The sequence below is a fragment of the Xenopus laevis genome, chromosome 9_10S, assembly GCF_017654675.1.
Source record: "Xenopus laevis strain J_2021 chromosome 9_10S, Xenopus_laevis_v10.1, whole genome shotgun sequence".
NCBI lineage: Eukaryota > Metazoa > Chordata > Amphibia > Anura > Pipidae > Xenopus > Xenopus laevis.
This window is the reverse complement of record NC_054388.1, coordinates 16,214,594-16,234,945: the sequence shown is the minus strand read 5'-3', so window position 1 is coordinate 16,234,945 and position 20,352 is coordinate 16,214,594. Positions and strand designations below refer to the sequence as shown.

Genomic DNA, 20,352 nt, shown 5'->3' with positions numbered 1-20,352 from the left:
TACACTGCCCTGTTGTGGGTCAATCCATAACTTGTGCATTAGTTGCCTTTGTGCCCTAGGGTTGCGACCTTTTCTGGAAAAAAATACCAGCCTTCCTATATATTTAACTTTTTTCCCTATTAATAACATTGGGATCAGCCATCATTTTTACCGCCGACCAGGTGGCAACCCTAATGTACCCCCTTCATGAACACAGAACTGCTGAATGCAGGCAGCACTGTATTCGTGGGGGCAGTCACAGGCGGCAATTTGAACTAAGCAAAGGGCAGAGGGCATATTGCCTGCCCCAGAAACGGAACTAGAGGGGGGCGGGCCCTGGCGCAGGACGCACAGCCGGGCCCCCGCCCCCCTCCGTAAACCCGAAACTGGCCCGGGAATATGCGGCGGCAGGATTTTAGGGGGGCAGCATGCTGCCCAACCACACCCACATTGGTTCAAAAACACTGGGGATGCGCTGGAGATACAATCATTTTTTAAGTTTGCCATGCGCCAATCGCCATTGATGATGAATATTTGCCTTGATAAAGGGAAGGTGACATGGGCGACGAACGGCAATGGGCCTAGGGGTGCCCACTATGTAAATCTGGCCCTGAGAAGGATGGGGGTGAATCTTTGTTTTTTTTAATGCAATGTGTGCCCTAAACATTAGGATCATGCAGTGGCAGAAAATAAAAAAACATGCCCTGTGATCCTCCCCAAGCCAGCTCTAGATGCAAAAGTGTAATGTAGTGTAATGTAATGTCTAGAACAGAGATCAGAGGACATGAGGGGTCTGCAGGTGGTCCTGAATGGGCATCACAGCCTTGGGGGATTCAAGGCAGGGTCACACCACCATAATGACCCCTTTATCAAGCTTGATAAAGGGCCAAAAGTGGCCTGAAACTTTGCTGTAATATCCTACAAATTGTGCAATAAATGCATTTTTATTCTTCATAAGATAAGTGGTGCTGTTCCATTCTGGTTGTCGTATATATGCGCCAATGGAAGATGTACATTGGAGGAACCTGCACTACGCGAAGATCTAAAGTGTTGTGTCGACTACTTTCTACCAGTGTTTTAGAAACAACCAAACCCAGCATTAGAGCCAGTCAAAACTGAATGTCACCAGCAGAAAAATATTTTGGGCAAAAATTACACAACTTGATAACAGAGATACTATAAAGTATGTGGTAAAAGATGATTATATCTGGTAAATTATATGGCAATATTTCAGATTCAGGGGGATGTATAATATATATATATATATATATATATATATATATATATATATATATATATATATATATATATATATATATATATATATATATATATATATATATATATATATATATATATATATATTGGTAGAATACTGTATTAGGGTTGCCACCTTTTCTGGAAAAAAATACCAGCCTTCCTTTATATTTATCTTTTCCCCCTATTAATAACATTGGGATCAACTATCATTTTCACCGGTAAAATACCGGTCAGGTGGCAACCCTTAATGTTGATCATTTTCTTTTGTACTAGGGTTTGCATCTGTACAAGTTCAGTATTTCCAAAAAAAAAAAAAAAAAACAACAAATCAGGTCATGAGACTGCTGAGAGTCAGGGTTTTAAACCTGTTTTATTTTTAGTAAACATAAATAAAGATTTTTACTTTACACTTCTCTGTGTTTAGAGTATACCTCCCAAGTGTACCGGATAAGGCGGGACAGTCCAGATTTTACCTGCCTGTCCCGCCGTCCCGGATAGCAGGTAAAGATGTCCCGCTGTTCGGATCTACCCTCAGGAGAATTTTTTTTTACTTTAAAGCGACTGGATTCTTTGTGTTTAATTATTGTTTATTTCTCCATTTTAGTGCAAAACGAGCCGTTCCAGGACTCTGTAAAGTTTATGTCACTTTTAAAAAAAAAATAATAATAATGGTTGCAAATTTTAAGGGCAAAAACCTCCCAGAATCACCCTCGAGGTTTATTTAAATAGGAGGCGGGGCTTTGAAACGTGTCCTCAAAGTTAACACTTACAATGTCATGGATATGTAAGAAGCAGCCGGCCCTAACTCACACTTACTCACCCGAAGTTGGTGGGAGCGTATCTTTGATGACACCATGTTTCTGCAGCAGATACAAAGCGTCAATTACCGACTGTGCTGTCTTTCACTTGTATTGGTGCCTACCATGCTCGAATTCTCTCTCCTAGACTAGCCAATGGGATTGCAAAGCTTCAACCAATCCCTGCGTGAAAAATATGCGTCATGTTCCCTTCGCTGACCTAGCAGCCAATGGGAGTGTGGGGCAAGTCTCTTGGAGATTGACTCTTAAGGAAGCTACTGGCCGTAACGAGTTGAATTCTGCAGCGAAGTGGGAATAGAACTCCGCTTGGTGAAGATGTCGGGGCGCAGCACGAAAGTCCAAGGGCGGCCGAGAAATACCCGGGGTGAGGAGGTGTCTGTGTGTATGTAAAAAGTCAAGACATGGGGGCAAATTCACTAAACGCTGAAGCGCCTAACGCTAGCGTGAATATGCCAGCGTATCGCATTTTCGTTAATTCGCCGATTCACTAACTGGCGTAAATTTGCTTGTGTTACTTCGCACCCTTACGCCTGGCGAATTTGCACAACGGACGTAACTACGCAAATTCACTAACGCGCAAATTATTCTGAACACTACCTTTTACGCCAGACTTCCTTCGCCACCTCAGACCAGGCGAAGCGCAATAGAGTAGATAGGGATTGCTTCAAAAGAAGTTAAACATTTTTCTAAGTCCCAAAAAACACTGGCATTTTTTTAATTTTTTATGGGTGATAGGCTGAAAAAGATCGAAAAAATTTTTGGGGCTCCCCTCCTTCCCCCCTACATTTCCTAACTCATGGCACCTTAACTATACAGTGGGCACATGTGTAGGGCAAAATAAGAATTTTATTTGCTGTTTTGAAGGTTTCCCCGGCTTGTGTAGTGCTTGTAACTTGAATTTGGCGCCGTATGCAAATTAAGCATCGCTAGCGTAACTTCGCTTTGCTTGGCGAATTAACGCCAGCGCAACTTCGCAACCTTAAACTTCTCCTGAGCGCAACTTCGGATTTTAGTGAATTTGCGTAGCGCTGGCGAAAATACGCCTGGCGAAGTGTTTATTAGGCTATGGTGTCCCTACATGTCTGTGTTTTATATTGTATTACAAGAGCAAATTCATGTGCACAAAGGGGGATGTGTATATAGAGATCTTCATAGTATTTCAGCTGTGATAGTTTAAATATAATTTCTTATAGTTGTTTATAAGGTTTTGAGCAATGCTATTATATTGCCCACGACAAATGCCTGTTCTGTTTACATCATGCCAAACAGTTGTGTGTACATATACATTATGCTTCCCATAAGAGGTACTCTATGACAGGGCTGAGGCTGGTTCAGAAGATATGTCTACGTATAAATATATTAATTTAAGCGTCTCACATAGATACAACTAAATGGGCACCTTGGCCTCTGCAGCATCAGATGTATGTTAGGAGCAGAGACACGCTCAGATTCGGGGTGATTAGCGACAAATCTCCTCTTCTTCAGGGCGACTAATCTCCCCGAACTGCCTCCCGCTGGCTAGAATGTAAATTGCCGGCGGGTTGGCAATCGGTGCACTTCATTTTCAGAGGTTGCCTCAAGAGGAAACTTTGGGCGACTTCAGAAAACGAAACCCTCCGAGTGCCGGCGATTTTAGATTCTAGCCGGCGGGAGGCAGCTCGGGAAGATTAGTTGCCCGAATCACCAGACTCCATACCTCCCAAGTGTCCCGGATTAGGTGGGACAGTCCCAATTTTACCTGCCTGTCCCGGATAGCAGGTGAAGATGTCCCGCTGTTCGGATCTTCCTTGCTTCTTCCGGGTTTTCTCGGCAGTTTCCGGAGCGGCGGAGGGGGAGCAGTTGACACTTCGGCTCTTTCCGTCTGACTTGCTTCTTCCGCTCACCCACGCTGCAGATTGATTCTCTTCTTCCGGTGGGTGGTGCTAGTCAGTGCCGTCAGTCTTCTCTCAGCATCAGGACTTCACGCTAGCAGGCGGATTGTCTCTCTGGAGGAGCAGCTTTCATGAGATCTCACTCCCTCGGTCCTCGCTCTGCACGTGAAGGAATTTCTGGCTTTTCAGCTGCTGCTGTGAAATCTTTGGCCGTCTTTTTGTGTTCTGCTGCTGCTGTGTGCTCTGCTGCTGCTGTGTGCTCTGCTGCTGCTGTGTGCTCTGCTGCTGTGTGCTCTGCTGGGATTTAGGTTGAACCTCACTCAGCAGAAGCACTGTGAAGAGTGTCCCTGCTGCTTTGTGAAATCTCAACTTGGCGCGTAAGTGGACTGAAACTTTTCAGTAACTTCAAGACTATCATCATGTGCAAAACCAGGGGGCTAGATTTTTATGTGCATTATCAGTGTGCCATTAAATGCTGAGAGACAGCAATGCTTCTGCCACACACATAAATAATGGGGGCCACTTTGTCTGCTTTAAAAATGCTAGTGCACACTTTGTCTGCTATGCCAACTAAGAGAAATGGGTGTGTGTTTTTATAAATGGGCGTGCCTTTAGGGGGTGTGTCCATCAAGTGGGCGTGGCCAAAGCATTTTGTCCCTCTTTCTTGTTCTGAAATGTTGGGAGGTATGGACTCGGGCTCACAGAACACAGAGTAGGATCTGAATAGTAAGACATTGACTACACTGCTGCCTGGGTAGCGTGTGCCTAGTTTAGCTAAGTGTGTAAGGGATCAGAGAAGAGAGAACAGGGTGATGAGCAGATCTCCCAATGTTTGAGAAATATAAAAAAGGAAAAAAACATGTAGTGTGCCAACATTTGACTGCGCCTATTTTATGACCACGCCCCCTAATTACCATGTCCATTTTACAACATTTGCCTGGTTATAAAACTTTGAATACATTTCTGGGAGTTTTAGGGCCAGGTTTTCTGTTATAACAGTCTTGCTTATTTGCCTTGGCCACCAATGATTTATTTTAACTTGTGGGGGGCCCAGGCCACCAACGGGTTTTTTATAACTTGTGGCTACCAATTGTTTTTTTTAAAAACTTATAGGGGGCCTGGCCAATTAATTTTTTTTAACTTGTAGGAACGCCCTGACCACCAATGGCTTTTTATAACTTCTTGGGGGGGTTACTGTTTTAGGGTCAGTCCACACTGGCAGATTCGGGGAGATTAGACACCCCAGGGACAAATCTCGCCTCTTCTTCAGGGAGACAATCTCCCCGAACTGCCTTCCTCTGGCTAAAATGTAAATCGCCTGCGGCAATGCACACGCAGCGCTTCGTTTTCCGAAGTCGCCCAAAGTTTTCCTCGTGAGGTAACTCCAGGCGACTGCAGAAAGCCAAGTGCCGCATGTGCATTGCTGTAGACGATTTTCATTTTAGCCGGTGGAGGGCATGGGGGGAAGGCAGTTCGGGGAGATTGTCGCCCCAAAGAAAAGGTGATTTGTCTCTGGGGCAACTAATCTCCCCAAATCTGCTCGTGTGGACTGACCCTTAGCTCGGATGAAAGTGTGAGTTTTTTTACTGTGGTGTGGGGAGGGCGGGATCTGGGGTGGGGCTTTGGGTCGTGCTGGGGCGGGGACTGTATTGCTGCTTTTTATTACTCATCTTTCTTTTCAGGCCTCTCCTATTCATATTCCTGTCCGTTACTCAAATCAGTGCGTGGTTGCTAAGGTAATTTGGACCCTAGCAACCAGATTGCTGAAATAGAAAACTGGAGAGCTGCTGAATAATAAGCTAAATAGCTTAAAAAAACACAAATAATGAAAAATGAAAACCAATTGCAGATTGTCTCAGAATATCACTCTATACATCAGCAGCCCCCCCAACCTTTTTTGGCCCAGGGACCGGTGTAAGGGCAAAATGTTTTGCAAGGACCGGGGGGGGGGTCGGAGGTGCCAGTGGCAACTGCGGGCACACCGGCCTGGCGGTTTGGAACACCTGCTCTACATCATACTAAAAGCTAACTCAAAGGTGAACAACCCTTTTAAAGGTGTTTTCCACAGTCCCGGATTTGTGCCTCCCAGCCGCAATATAAGGTGCATTGTGGACACGTACTCCTATATGCATAATGCCCAGTGCTCCGGTGCATGCGCGCATGAGAGGGTGCACTTGAAAGAGCATTGAGCGCTAGGACCCAAAGGGGCATATCCAGGGGCTAGGGGCACTAAAGGGGAAAATCCAGGACTGGTTTTCCATCTTTAAATTAACTTTTAGTATGATGTTGTCATAGTATGATGTTTAGTATGATTTGCAATTGGTTTTCATTTTTTATTATTAATTTTCTTCTTTAATTTAGCTTCTTATTCAGCAGCTCTCCAATTTGAAATTTCAGTATTCTGGTTGCTAGGGCCTAAATTACCCTAGAAACCATGTCAAGATTTGAATAAGAGACTGGAATATGAATAGGAGCGGGGCTTAAAGACAGAGGAGTAATAAAAAGTCACAATAACAATACATTGGTAGCCTTAAGGTGGCCATACACAGGGAGATCCGGCGGTGTTGCCAAACGAGCGGATCTCTCCCCAATATGCCCACATTGAAGTGGGCGATATAGGCTGATCCGAACGTGGTCCCTAGGGCCCAACGATCAGATCAGAACGGAGGCCAAACAGGCGGTTGGATTGCGGGAGCGCATCAACAAAAAGATGTGGACGCGATCCGACAGGATTTTCTAACCTGCCCGATTGGCATCTGGCCAACTTTTGGCCAGATATCGTTCGGGAAAGCCAGTCGGGGTGCTGTACACATGGGCCAATAAGCTGTATAATGAAAAATCGCCAGCGGGATAACACTCGTGGCACCAGTGCCGGGTCAATTTGACTGGGCGCCCTAGGCAACCCCGGCCGACTACGTCGCCCCTCACTGTTCGACGCATGCGCAGAAGAGCAGAAGCGGCGAGGCCGCGCTAGTGCGCATGCACGGAAGCGGCAAAGCCGCACAACTGCGCATGCGCGGAAGCGGCAATGCCGCGCCAGTGCGCATGCACGCTAGAGGGTATATGCCATTTCAAAATGCCAGCCAGTGCGCATGCGTGGAAGGGCGCGCACGCATTAAAAAACAACTAAGCTGCAGCCACAGCTTAAAGACACACGGGTCTGGACTAGGGGAAGGGCTCAGAAGAGGTACGTGCTTGGCGCCCCTCTGCCTTTGCACCCTAGGCACTTGCCTCTTCTGCCTACCCCTAGTTCCGGCCCTGCGTGGCAACTTCGGAAAATGAAGTGCCGGAAGTGCCGCAAGTGCCATCCCCCTGGCGATTTTTCATTATAACCGAAGGCAGTCGAGGAAGATTTTCTCCATGAAGAAGAAACGATTTGTCGCCAGGGCGACTAATCTCCATGAAACTACCCATGTGACCAGGGCCGCCATCAGAAATCACGGGGCCCCATACGGCAACATTTTCTGGGCCCCCTGGTCCCCGCCCACCCCAAATCCTGCCCCAAGCCCCGCCCCCCAAAAAACATTTGTGGTCAGGGCCCCCCTACAAGTTAAAAAAAATTCATTAGTGGTCAGGGACCCCCCTATAAGTTTAAAAAAAAAATTAGTGGTCAGGGCTCCCCTATAAGTTAAAAAAAATCATTGGTGGTCAGGCCCCCCCTATAAGTTTAAAAGAATTAATTGGTGGTCAGGGCCCCCCTATAAGTTAAAAAAAATCATTGGTAGTCAGGGACCCCCTATAAGTTAAAAAATTCATTAGTGGTCAGGGCGCCCCAATAAATTAAAAAAAAAACGGTGATGACAGAGAGCCCCGTAAAAGTTTTACTAAAATATTGGTGGTCAGGGGCCCCGTAGAATATATTTAATAAAAACATTAGTGGCCAGGGGTTCAAGAAACTAAAAAAAAACAAAAAACATTAAGTCCCCTCCCCTGCTCTCAATGAGCTGCATCGGGTAGGGTGGGCGGAGCTATAGTGCTTAGTAGTCCCGGTAGATCTACACAGGGATTGGATAGGCTTATCCAATCACCATGCGGCTCTAGGGAAAACTACCAATAGTTTAAACGCTGGAGAGGTGAAAGACGTGTAGAAGAAGCTCTGCCCTCCCTACACGATTCTGCAGCTTCCTGACAGCAGTGGGGGCCCGGCTACAGCGTGAGTACAGCGTCTGGGCCCCCCTAAGACCAAAAAATCACGGGGCCCGGGACAACTGTCCCCCTAGTCCCCCCCTGATGGCGGCCCTGCATGTGACTAAGGGTGTAACTACAGAGGAAGCAGACCCTGCAACTGCAGGGGAGGCCAGGCGATATAGGGGGCCCAGGAGGCCCTAATTCGTATGCAATTTCAATAAATATTGGTAAAACAGGTCAATCTATAGACATTTTGGGGGCCTGAAAAATAATTTGCTGTGGGGCTCAGTAATATCTAGTTACGCCACTGCGTGTGACCTTAACCTAACAGAGGCTCAGTGCATTTGTTTTTAAGATGGGGGTCAGTGACCCCTGTTTAAAATCTGGAAAGATTCAGAAAAAGAAGCTAAAGCTATAAAAAAGGAAAAAATGAAGGCCAATTGAAAAGCTGCTTATGCAATAGAATAATTGTAATTGAGTGACAGTTAATGAATGCCAGGAGTAAAGATACGATTAAATTGTAAACTGTACAGATCTACCCCATTCATGCTAATTATACTAATAATATAATGTGCAACAGTTCGGTTTATGGAAAGCTCCAACTAAAGAGGAATCAGTTAGATATGAGCCGGCAGTTTGCAGGGAGCTGAAAGGAGTCGGACGCGGCGCTGTGGAACTCAGGGATCAGGCCGGGGTCGGGGAGGAGAGCGGTGCGGGGCCGGCGGTGCTGGGAGGGGAGGAGGAGAGGGAAGGCGGGGAGACAACAGCGGGCGGAGGCAGAGGGAGGTGGTCTGAGCTGTTCGTGTCTCCCGACCGAGGCCGAGCTCCCGCAGGCCGGGGATCCGTTCTCTTGTACCCGGGGCCGACATGGCTCTGAGGGAGCTGAAAGTCTGTCTGTTGGGGGTGAGTGCGATTGTGAGGGGCTGAGTGTGAGTGACAGCGATTGTGAGGGGCTGAGTGTGAGTGACAGCTAGTGCTGGTGGGGTTACTGAGTAGGGGCCTTAAGTATGTGCTTGATAGTTGGGGCAGTAGTGGGTAGGGGTCCCTGGTTATTGGGTAGGGGTCGCTGAGTGTGTGACATAATGAGACTGCTGGGTCTGAGTGGGCTTCTAGGTAGGAGTGTTGGAGTCATTCCTGGGGCTGAGTTGGCACAGGGGTAGAGTGCTTGGTGAGTACTTGTCTGTAAGTGTGGATCCCAGTTTTTGGCTCAATGCAATGCAAGAGTGTGTATCTCCTGAATGTGTTTGTGAGTTGTGTAGCTGCCCCCTGGGTGTGTATAGCTGTCTTGGTGCATATATGTGACTGTCAGTTTGCTCCCCCTGGTGTGGGAGTGGGCACTTTATGAGAGTGATTCCATGTGTCAGGGTGCAGGGCCCCTATATGACTATAACACTTCTAGCAGATACATATACCCTCCAAAAATGAATTGCCCTTTAGGCATGTGCATCTGTTCCACTTCGGGGTGATGGTTACTCCAGATTAGGGTGAGCAGTGGTTTAGGGGAGGGTGCCCAGAACTGTGACTGGTGACAGCAGGAGAGTGCTCCCTTCTGTTATGGTTTCATCTGGCTTACTCTGTCCAGAGGTTTATTTGCCTGGGTTATGGTTTTCATGGCACAAAGATTAGTTTAAACGTGCCACTCCCTAAGTACTCATAGGACTTTACCTGCGAGTGGGCCAGGTGTTAACTGAGTTTGCCCCTAAGGGTATTGGGAGGGAAGGCAGCACTCATGGGTAGTAGCAGCTTAACTGATTACTAAAATGATTCTTTGGTAATTCCTGGGTAGTAACAGTTACAATTCATCCCCCGCCTTTACTTTCTCACCAGCACTGAGGTTAATGGGGTACAGTAGCTCATATCTTAAAAAAATATTTCTTTCAAGAGACTCACCACATATATAAGGAGGCCCAGGTGCTCTGCCCCGAGCCTTCAGCCTAAAGGACCAGTAACAGTATTTTTAAAAAAATAAAAAAAATTAGTTTCTCTTTAACTGAAAAAAAAAACCCAACACAGTTTAAACTTTTAATTCGCAAAGCTTTTATTAAGAAATTCTTCTGAAACGGCGACAGGGCGACAATCGATCATGCAACGCTCGATTTCTCCTCCCTGGCTATCTCCTGTAGAAGGCAGGGAGGAGAAATTGAGTGTCATGCGATGGATAGTTGCTCTTTTGAGGAGCGCATGCAGAGAATCGGTAAGTAATTTCTTAATAAAAGCTTTATTTTTAAAAAAAATAAATTACTGTTACTGGTCCTTTAAGGGAGCAGACTTCGCCATTATTATTATTATTCATTATTATTTTTAGGGTAGGCACTCAAAGAGCAAATCCTCCAGGTAGTTGTAGTTAAAAAGTATTTATTGAAGTACAGGTATGGATTACAGCCTTAGAACAGAGACACACGTGGAGATTCAGGGAAATTTAGTCGCCTGGCAACAAATCGCCTCTTCTACGTGTGACTAATCTCGCCGAACTGCCTTCCCGCCAGCTATAATCTAAATCGCTGGCCAGATGGCACTCGGAGCTCTTCGTTTCCGAAGTCGCCCGAAGTTTCCTCGTGAGGCTGTTATTATTGAATTATTTAGAAAGTTTTAGTTGATTGTAAGCTTTTCTGCTCAGTAATGAGTCTCATATCTCTGGGGCTGGATACACTCACATGAGTCATTGTGTTATCTTGGATTTCGTGCTGTGACCCCACTCATATTTATTTAGCAGCCAGGGTAAGGTCAGTCACTTGGCACCCATAATACAATTTTATCATTGGGAGACAGAGAATATTGGCAATTGTAACTTGTGTTTTTGTGTTACATTGTAGTGCCTGCTGTTGTTTCTGCCTTTCTGATCATTCTGTGGCTTTGCTTCCATCATTTCCTTGTCAGGAGTTAATTTAGGTTTGTAATGAGAGTCAGATGGGTGATTTGCATACGCTTTCTATTTGTTATGTTCTTGTCATTATCCGCTTATGCACCCCGTGCTGTTTATTTGCCTTCTCACTTTCCTACAGATCATACGTTGGGCTGCTGTGTTATTTGTCTGTGTTCTGCATCAGGATAAAACCCTCCATGTTTGTTTGGCTTTCTGCACAGAGCCAGTATTGGTCCCTGAGTCACCACAGGGAAGGAACAAGGGGTCCTGGGCATCTAGGGGTTATGGATGGCAACAAAGGCAATTAAAGAGAACTAAAAATATGGCTAAACATGCCATATTTTATATACTAAACTTATTGCGCCAGCCTAAAGTTTCAGTTTCTCAATAGCAGCAATGATCCAGGACTTCAAACTTGTCACAGGGGGTCACCATCTTGGAAAGTGTCTGTGACACTCACATGCTCAGTGGGCTCTGAGCAGCTGTTGAGAAGCTAAGCTTAGGGGTCGTCACTAATTATCCAGCAGAAAATAAGGTTTGGCCCATAATATAAGCTGATGCTACAGGGCTGATTATTAAATTCTGATGCTAATTGCACTGGTTTCTATGTTGCCATGTAGTAATTATCTGTATTAATTACTAATCAGCCTTATATTGTGACATTTCTATTCTATGAGTACTGTATATTGTGAGTGGGTCCCTAAGCTCAGTAAGTGACAGCAGCACAGAGCATGTGCAGTGAATCAGCAGAAAAGAAGATGGGGAGCTACTGGGGCATCTTTGGAGACACAGATCTTTACTGCTAAAGGGCTGTGGTTGTCTTGGGCTGGTACAGAAGCCCAAAACATAATGTACTACATGTCTAGCTACTTCTTCTTCTATTTTTAGCTACTAGCTTTTGTTCTCCTTTAACTGGCAAGAGTGTCATAATGCTTCTCAGTTTTCTCTGGCTCTATAAAGGTTTACAGTTTTGTTAATTGTGTATATTCATTTGCTTTAATAGGTTTATAGCAGTCCTTGGCCATTCCCAATTCTGCACCTTAATGGTTACTCTGTCTCCTCTGCAGGATACCGGCGTGGGCAAGTCCAGCATCGTATGGAGATTTGTAGAAGACAGTTTTGACCCGAATATTAATCCGACCATTGGGTAAGGAAAGCATCCTTTCAAGGGAGGTCAAAAGTAAAAAGTGGGCTGCTACCCTTCATCTCAGTTTCCTCATTAGCCCCCTAATATTTCTCTGATGTGAGCAGTGGAAGCTGCTGTACATTCATTTCATGCCTGAATAACTTCCCTCCTGATTATTCCAACAGGCATGGAAAGTTCTCCTTTCCTCTGCCCTGCACTAGTAGCGCTGGGTTATTTCATTTTTATGTGATTCATCGTTTTATAGGTTACAAGTGAGCAAGTGTGCAAGCTGGCTAATAATAGACGCGTCTGTTGTGTGTTAGTCATTATTCAGCAGGCAGTGTAGAAAACAGGCTTTCCCTGCACAGATCTACTAATTATCTGTCTAAATTAGTGACGGCAGAACTGCAGCCCTTGGTGCCAGGCTGCAGGAAGGTTTCATGGTGGAAAACCTGGAATGAAACAGAATATGTTTCCTTCCCCCACTGATTTCTTTTTTAAAGGGGTTGTTCACATTCCAAAAAAAATTTTCAGTTTGATTTCAGATACTTTTTTCAATTATTTTCCATTTTTTACCATTTTTTCAAATTCTAAGTTTAAAGGAGACATATAGGATAAATGGAAAAAAAACCTTTAATTTTGTAGGCAATTATAAGTTATATATGGTGTTGCTTTTACATGCTGCTAAAAATGAATATTGTCTTTAAAAATAGCCCCTTTATTAGTGCTCCCTATAGATGTGCTCTGGTCCCTGTCTGTGTTTCAAATGAGGGGTGGGCGTGTCCTACTGGTCCCTGCCAGAAGCACAGTAGGAGGGGACAGCCAATCACAGCCCTGCAGTCACACAAGCACAGACAGACTTCAGTTTCCTATCAGGTCCTGCTAGCTGCAGATTGGTTCCTGTCCTACGGTGCAGTGAGCTGAGAGCCACCGGCTCCCCAGTGCAGCCTGGAAATTCACGGAGCAGGAAGTGGAAGAGAAGGGAGGGATTATTAGGGTTTTTGCTGAAATATTCAATAAATCAGCCTGAAACACTACTTTTTTAAGCACAATTCTTCTATATCTAAATGAGTATAATGCACTGGTAGGTTCATATTTTTTACATAATATGTCTCCTTTAATGTTCTTGTCTCTGGTGTTTCAATCTGGCAGCTCAGTAATTCAAATAATAAATCTGGAGTTTAGGGTCTCTAAGTAGAGAGTGATTACTCACCACATAAGGGAAGAGGCCCAGGCGCACCGCCCTGAGCCCTCAGCACGGGGAGCGGACAAACCGAAAAAACCTTTGGAGCAGGCACTCAATGAAGGCAAACTTCCACCAGGCAGATAAATTCAGAGTGAAGAGTTTATTGTGTCCACAGCCTTACGCGTTTCGTGTCATAAACGCTCAGTAATTCTGGCGCAGACTCTAAACTGTTACAATTTTGCAACATTTCGTTGACACATTTCTCAGGAGCATCTCTGGAATATTAGCAACTATTTTATCAATTCCAACAGCTTGCTTTAATGAAACTCAGGGATTCCGCTCAGCAGGCACAAAGATAACAAATGTATCAACTAAATGTATCCATTTAGAAGTTTCCAGAGTCGCCGACCCCCATCCCAAAGCTGCTTTCAAAGTTGAAAAATGTAACTTTACACTTCAATATTAGAAAAACAGTCACACATAGAAAATAGAAAGTTATTGGAAAAAGTCTTTATTTTTGGTGAACTGTCTGAAACCAACTGAACTGGAAAAAGTGTTGGAAGGTGAACAATCCCTTTAAGGCATTTGCTCATTTTAAGTCAGCAGTTTGGGAATGCATGCAGTTATATATTATCAATCTGTAGAATTTACTCTGTTAGCTCTGTATCCCTGGCGCGCTCCTAACGCTTCACACGCCCAGGCATTTCATGCTTTTGTAAATGCATAAAAACCACCCGTGTGTTAGAAGTCTAAAGCAGTCACAGGCCTTTCAAGCTGGCTGGCTTCCTTTCTCACAGTTGGTGGCTTGTTTGGTGATTGTGCTGTATTATGATTGGGGGCCCTATAGCCTGTACAGAAAGAATGAATTCTAATCTCCATGCAAGTGAGAAATATCTCTTTGGTATGTCACATAGTCTTGTTGCCCTTGTTGCACTTTTCAGTGCAAATCCAATACAAGTAATTAGGCAGCAAATGATTCTCAGACTTTTTCGGTGAGGAGTGGAACCTATTGTGATAGCATAGCTGTGCATATCTCTCTTGTCTTTCTTGCTGGTAGACTTTCATCATATTTACATACAATGCCCCCCAGGCCACAGAATTTCTATTGTGCACCACGCTGTTCATTGGAGACTTGAGGCAACTATGTACGTACCTCCTGTTCTAATTGTTATAGATGCAGAGAAGATCAATACACAGCCTGCAGGGTGATTAGTATATGATGCTAATGAACAAACTCTTATAAATATTTAATAACTCTGGCTCACAATCTGAATTATTATAACATTGTGAGTTATTGACTGATATCAAGATCATTTAGGTCCTAATAGCAATCTTTGGTGTAGCCATATCCAATCCCTTTCATTTTAAGGCTTTTTTTAAATGTTTGTTTTTCCAGCAATATTGTCTTGTACCTATTATGAATACCTGAAAGGCACATTATTTGTTTCTAGTGATGGTCTCTTTTATTTACAGAGCATCATTCATGACCAAGACTGTGCCACATCAGAACGAACTCCATAAATTCCTTATTTGGGACACTGCTGGTCAGGAGCGCGTAAGTTTGTCCATCCTGGCAAATTTCAGGTTTTAAGACCTACAGTTCCGGGGGTAGCAGAAAATGCCCCTAACTTGTTACTTACCCCTCCTTCTAGGTCCTCTCCAGCAGAGTTCACGGCAGCCATCTTCTCCCGAGCGCTCTTCTTCCTGTATTCAGCGGCGTTTGGTGGCGCATGCGCAATAGGAGGCATTTACCGGTAAGGATCTACTGCGCATGTGCTGAAAGTAACAAATTTTCAGGGGGAAAAAAACGGAAACTTTGTGACTTTCGGGCGCAGTAGCTCCGTACCGACAAATGCCTCCAACTGCGCATGCGCCCGAAAGTCACAATGTTTCCGATTTCTTTTTTCCGAAACTTCGTGACTATAAGAGAGATGATTTATTTGCTGATGGTGCAGTTTTATCAGAACCACAAACCCCTGTTAATAATATATGTGCACAAGAGCCACGAATAACCTGTAAAATGTTTCCTTATAAATGGTGCTCCGTCATGTCATCAGTTATCCTCAGTTCTTCGTGATGTCACATGACTCGCTGAAATAAAGAAGAGATGAAGGAGAATTAGCCATTCATAGCCTTTAGAGCTAACAGTCTATATCTTGGAGACAATGTTCCCTCTTATTTCTTCTGAGCTACGTGCGAAAAAGTTTCTTTTGACAAACTGGTGTCCTCAGTTTTATTAACATGCTTTGTGCACAGAACAATTTTTTGTGTGCACTGTCCGTGTGTTCACACCTTAGAGGGAACATTGCTTGGAGAAGGGTTGATGTCATTAGGGAAGTCAACCAATAATGTTTGGTTTTGTTTGATCCTAGTTCCGTGCATTGGCCCCAATGTACTACAGGGGTTCTACAGCAGCCATCATTGTGTATGATATAACGAAAGAGGTAAGAGCTCCCAGCATCTCTGCCCAGATAACTGGGTTTGGTTTTCCTATATAGCTACTGTACATAAAATGTATCACCATCAATATCAATATATGTATCCAACATAACCCTAATGTCATTGATATTAGCATGTTTGCTTTATTGTATCTTTTATGTGAACTTAGTAATTACAGGCAGGGGGTGGCCAGAAAGCACCACAAGCAGAACATTATCTTCCTTTCTGTAACCAAACAAACCAATGAATTATATAAATATAACACCCAATGAATGTTGTACACTCACAATAAGCAACATTTTCTATACAGAAAAAAGTGAAACGATGACTAAAGATAACTAGAGTCTCAACCATACAGTAGGACAAGACTGTTGTTTACAGCCGCACCACTGCACTCCTGCCTTGTTGTATGGCTGAGATTCTAGCTGTCTATATTAGGGATGCACCGAATCCACTATTTGGAAATTTGGCCAAATACTTGGTGAAAGATTTGGCCGAATCCTAATTTGCATATGCAAATTCGGGTCAGGAAAGGAAAACGTGGAAAATTTTTTATTTTTGTCACAAAAAATCATGCGATTTCCCTTCATGACCCTAATTTACATATGCAAATTAGGCACAAGGATTCGGCCAAATTCTGCTGAAAAAGGCAGAATCCTGGCCAAATCCCCAACGGAATCCTGGATTCGGTGCATCCCTAATCTGATTCCCATTGTACGCAGTCCTGCCCTGCTTTATGGTTGAGATTCTAGCTATCTGTATTACAGAGCATTTTGTCCCAGTGGCTGCACAGATCCTACCTGATCCTCATTGTAAGCAGCAGTCCTGTCCTGCTTTATAGACGTATTTAGATCACTGCGGTCACAGATCCAGTCTTAAACCAACTGTTAGCATTACTGCAAGATTCTTAGCCCAAAGCAAGAAGGTATTAGGCATAGAAAAGCTTAAAAAGACAAAGGAATGAAAAATATCCGCAAAAAAATATGGAAATTTATACATTTAACATTAGGGGAAAACTTCCGTGAATGTAACTTTTGTCATCAATTTTTCACAGGAAACCTTCTTAACATTAAAGAACTGGGTGAAGGAGCTGCGGCAGCACGGGCCGCCCAACATTGTGGTTGCAATAGCAGGAAACAAGTGTGACCTAAACGATGTCAGGTACTGTCCTAGAGTTACTGACCCTCAGGGTGTATTTGCTCACCTGGCTAGCAACTGACCTAACAAATGAACTTTTGATTTGGAGCAGTTTATTAAGACTCAGTGCATTTCATTTTAAGGGTCTGACCACACGGGCATATTCAGGGAGATTAGTCGCCAGGTGACAAATCTCCTCTTCTTCGCGGTGACTAATCTCCCCGATCTGCCTTCCCCTGCCTTCTGCCGGCTAAAATGTAAATCGCATGGGGGCAGGCACATGGAACGCTTCGATTTCCTAAGTCGCTCGTAATTGCCTCACAAGGAAACTTTGGGCGACTTTCGGAAAAACGAATCGCTTGGTGTGCCTGCCCCCAGGCGATTTACATTTTAGAAGATTTGTCACCGCGTATAATCTCCCGAATCTGCCCGTGTGGCCAGACCCTTAGGCTTTATGTGCCAAATGATAATGATGAGTTAACGTGAATACAATGGCTCATTGCTGCACAAAAGCCCTTCAAGCCGGCAGGTCTGTAAGTAACTGATAAAACCATATGACTTATATTCACTTATTGTCACTTCTAGGGAGATTTTTGAAAAGGATGCAAAAGACTATGCTGACGCCATCAATGCAGTATTCGTGGAAACCAGTGCGAAGAACTCTGTTAACATTAATGAGCTGTTTATAGAAATTAGTAAGTGCTTTACCCCCCTGGGTTACTTTCAATTCACCTCTCTGCTAGTGGGACTTCTGTGTCTGGTGACGGGTCTGCTTGCTATTTCTTGCATGTAGGAATGTTAAATTATTCACTATATACTGCAGCTAAATGCTATTAAAGGGATGCAAACCCCAAAATAAAACGTAGGCTAAAGACTGCTGACAGATGAGGAGATTAGTCATCCCACGGTTAATCTCCTGTAGTGTGAGTGACTCATTTCCTCTGAATGCTTTCTCATCGGCAATAAATAGGGGAGATTTAGTCACCCGGCAACAAATCGCCTCTTCTTTGAGCGACTAATCTTCCTGAACTGCGTCCCGCATGCTAGAATCTAAATTGCCGGCGAGATGGCACTTGGATCGCTTTGTTTTCCAAAGTCATCTGAAGTTGCCTCACGAGGAAACTTCAGGCGACTTTGGAAAATGAAGCGCTCCAAGTGCCATCCCCCCGGCGATTTAGATTCCATCTGGCGGGGAGGCAGTTCGGGGAGATTAGTTGCCCGAAGAAGAGGCTGTCTCTGCCGTAAGAGTCGCTTTGGTTTTCCAAAAGCATTCACAGGAGATTAGTTTCTAGAGGACAACTAAGACAAGACAACTAACCTCCTTGTCTGTCAGGGCCCTAATGAAAAGGAATAACTCATGAAACAGTGTTACTTATTTGCTTTTTTACATGTCTGTTCAGCTGGCTTCTGCTATATTGTTTCAAGAGTCAGAACCAGCAATGCAGAGAATAGCAATAGATAGTACCAGCTCTTAAATTCCAAGTAAGCCTTAAGGTGGCCATAGATGCAAATATCCTATCGTACGAATCAAGGATTCGCACAATTTTCGGAGATCGGTCGTTTGGTCGATCGGACAGGTTTGATATTGTCACGACCGTCCCGCCGAAGCCCATTGCGCTTCAGCCATAGGGCCGAATGTTCAGATTACCCTTGATATAGCCATGGCCGTTAGTGGCGTATCGGGGAAAGATCGGCTCATTTGGCGATGTCGCCAAACGAACGGATCTTTGCGTCTATGGCCACCTTTAGAATGCAAATGTAAATATATGGCTATTTAAAGGGGATTCTGTCATGATTAGGGATGGGCGGATTTTTTCACCTTGTTTCGCCGCAGAAATGACGCCCATAGCGTCATTGTATGGTGGCATGCGACAAAAAAAGACGCGCGTCAAAAAAATTTCGGAGCGCGTCTACATTTTTTTGTTGCCTATAGACCTTAATGGGCATCTGCGAATTTTTTCTGACAGGCTGGTGTTCCTCCTACTCAATGTAACTGAATGTGTCTCAATGGGACCTCGATTTTACTATTGAGTGCTGTTCTTAGATCTACCAGGCAGCTGTTATCTTGTGTTAGGGAGCTGTTATCTGGTTACCTTCCCATTGTTCTGCTGATGGGCTTCTAGGGGGGATGATATCACTCCAACTTGCAGTAAAGAGTGACTGAGGTTTATCAGAGCCACATGACTGGAGGCAGCTGGGAAACTGACAATATATCTAGCCCCATGTTAGATTTCAAAATAAAATATAAAAAAATCAGTTTTTATCCATTTTTTTCCATGACAGTATCCCTTTAATGTTTTGTGCACTCATCCAGTGTGTGTCCATGGCAGGTTTTTTATGCCACAATCTGTGCCTCTGCAGGTAAAAGGATCCCCTCAGCCAACACTGGTGCCACTTATGGAAAAGGTTTCAAGCTAAGGAGACAGTCATCAGAAGTTGAGCGCCGATGCTGTTGACAGGAAGGACTGGTGCCTTTTCATACGAGAGACAGGACTGTTGGGTTTTATGCCAAGCCATGCCAGCCGTCCCTATCTCCCACTATGGTATAACACCCGGCTTGTAGCACAAGGGAAACCATGTTGTATATTTGCCTCTACCTTATTATCTAAAGGGAAAACACCTCTCTGTTTGTGCCATGGAGTGTGCTGTCCACTCACGGATTCGTCCTTTTACTAGTTCTTCTATGTGATAATACATCTAGACGTCCTCTCGACTAACCGTGGAGCGTTGGAGAATCCGTCATTTTTTAAGGATTTTGTTTATTATTCTGCTTTTAGCATCCATTTTTCTGTCATTCTACCTTCAGCAGGAAGTGTTGGACCCCACTGTCAGCTCTTTGGCAAGGTTTTGTACCAATTTCCAGTTGCCTGTTCTCCGTACAATGCCTGCCTACTAATAAGCATGTTAATTTTTAGTTGGATTGGGGGTAACACTTCTGCCACTGGATAGCTGGTGATTCTGGGAATTGTATTGTCAGATCAGATGGAGGACAAAGTGGACTGAAATAGTTTAAAGGGAACAATTCCTAGTCTGTGAGTGAAACGCAGACATGGGCAGAATTATCAAGGGTCGAATTGAAAATTTTTTATGGTCAAAACTGTCAAATTTGACTGGGGAGCTATTCAGATTGATCTGAGTTTTTTTTAAAAAATTGATTTTCGAAATTTATCATACTCTGGTGCTTTAAGGATTCGAATTTGCTACCTAAAACCTGCATAATTACTGTTTAAGTCAATGGGAGTGGTGCAGGGATCAATTTGGAGATGTTTGCAGCCTTCCTGATAGCCGAGGTTTTTTTCGGAGAAAAAACTTGAATCAAGTTTGATCCAATTCGAATTCATCATGAAAAAATGTGATTTATTTTATTAATAAATTTAGGGGCAGATTTATCAAGGGTCGAATTTCGGAGTAATAGGATTTTTTTTGAAGTCCCATAACTTCGAAAATCGAATAAAAAAAGACCAACCGAAATTTATTAAAATAAATCAAGTTTTTTTCCTGTGGGTGAATGAAAAATCTAAGTTTTTTTTTTTTTTTGAAAAAAC

General features: G+C 44.0%; 1 protein-coding gene across 1 annotated transcript; it reads left to right on the top strand.

Moving 5' to 3' along the window:
- The first annotated feature begins 8,800 nt into the window (after positions 1–8,800).
- On the top strand, positions 8,801–19,983 carry LOC108702648 (ras-related protein Rab-22A). Its single transcript, XM_041578483.1, has 7 exons — positions 8,801–8,959; positions 11,987–12,066; positions 14,705–14,786; positions 15,604–15,675; positions 16,725–16,831; positions 17,393–17,502; positions 19,169–19,983. Exons 1-7 carry the CDS (start codon positions 8,924–8,926, stop codon positions 19,261–19,263), a joined length of 582 nt encoding a protein of 193 aa, XP_041434417.1. The 5' UTR covers positions 8,801–8,923; the 3' UTR covers positions 19,264–19,983.
- The last annotated feature ends 369 nt before the right edge of the window (positions 19,984–20,352 follow it).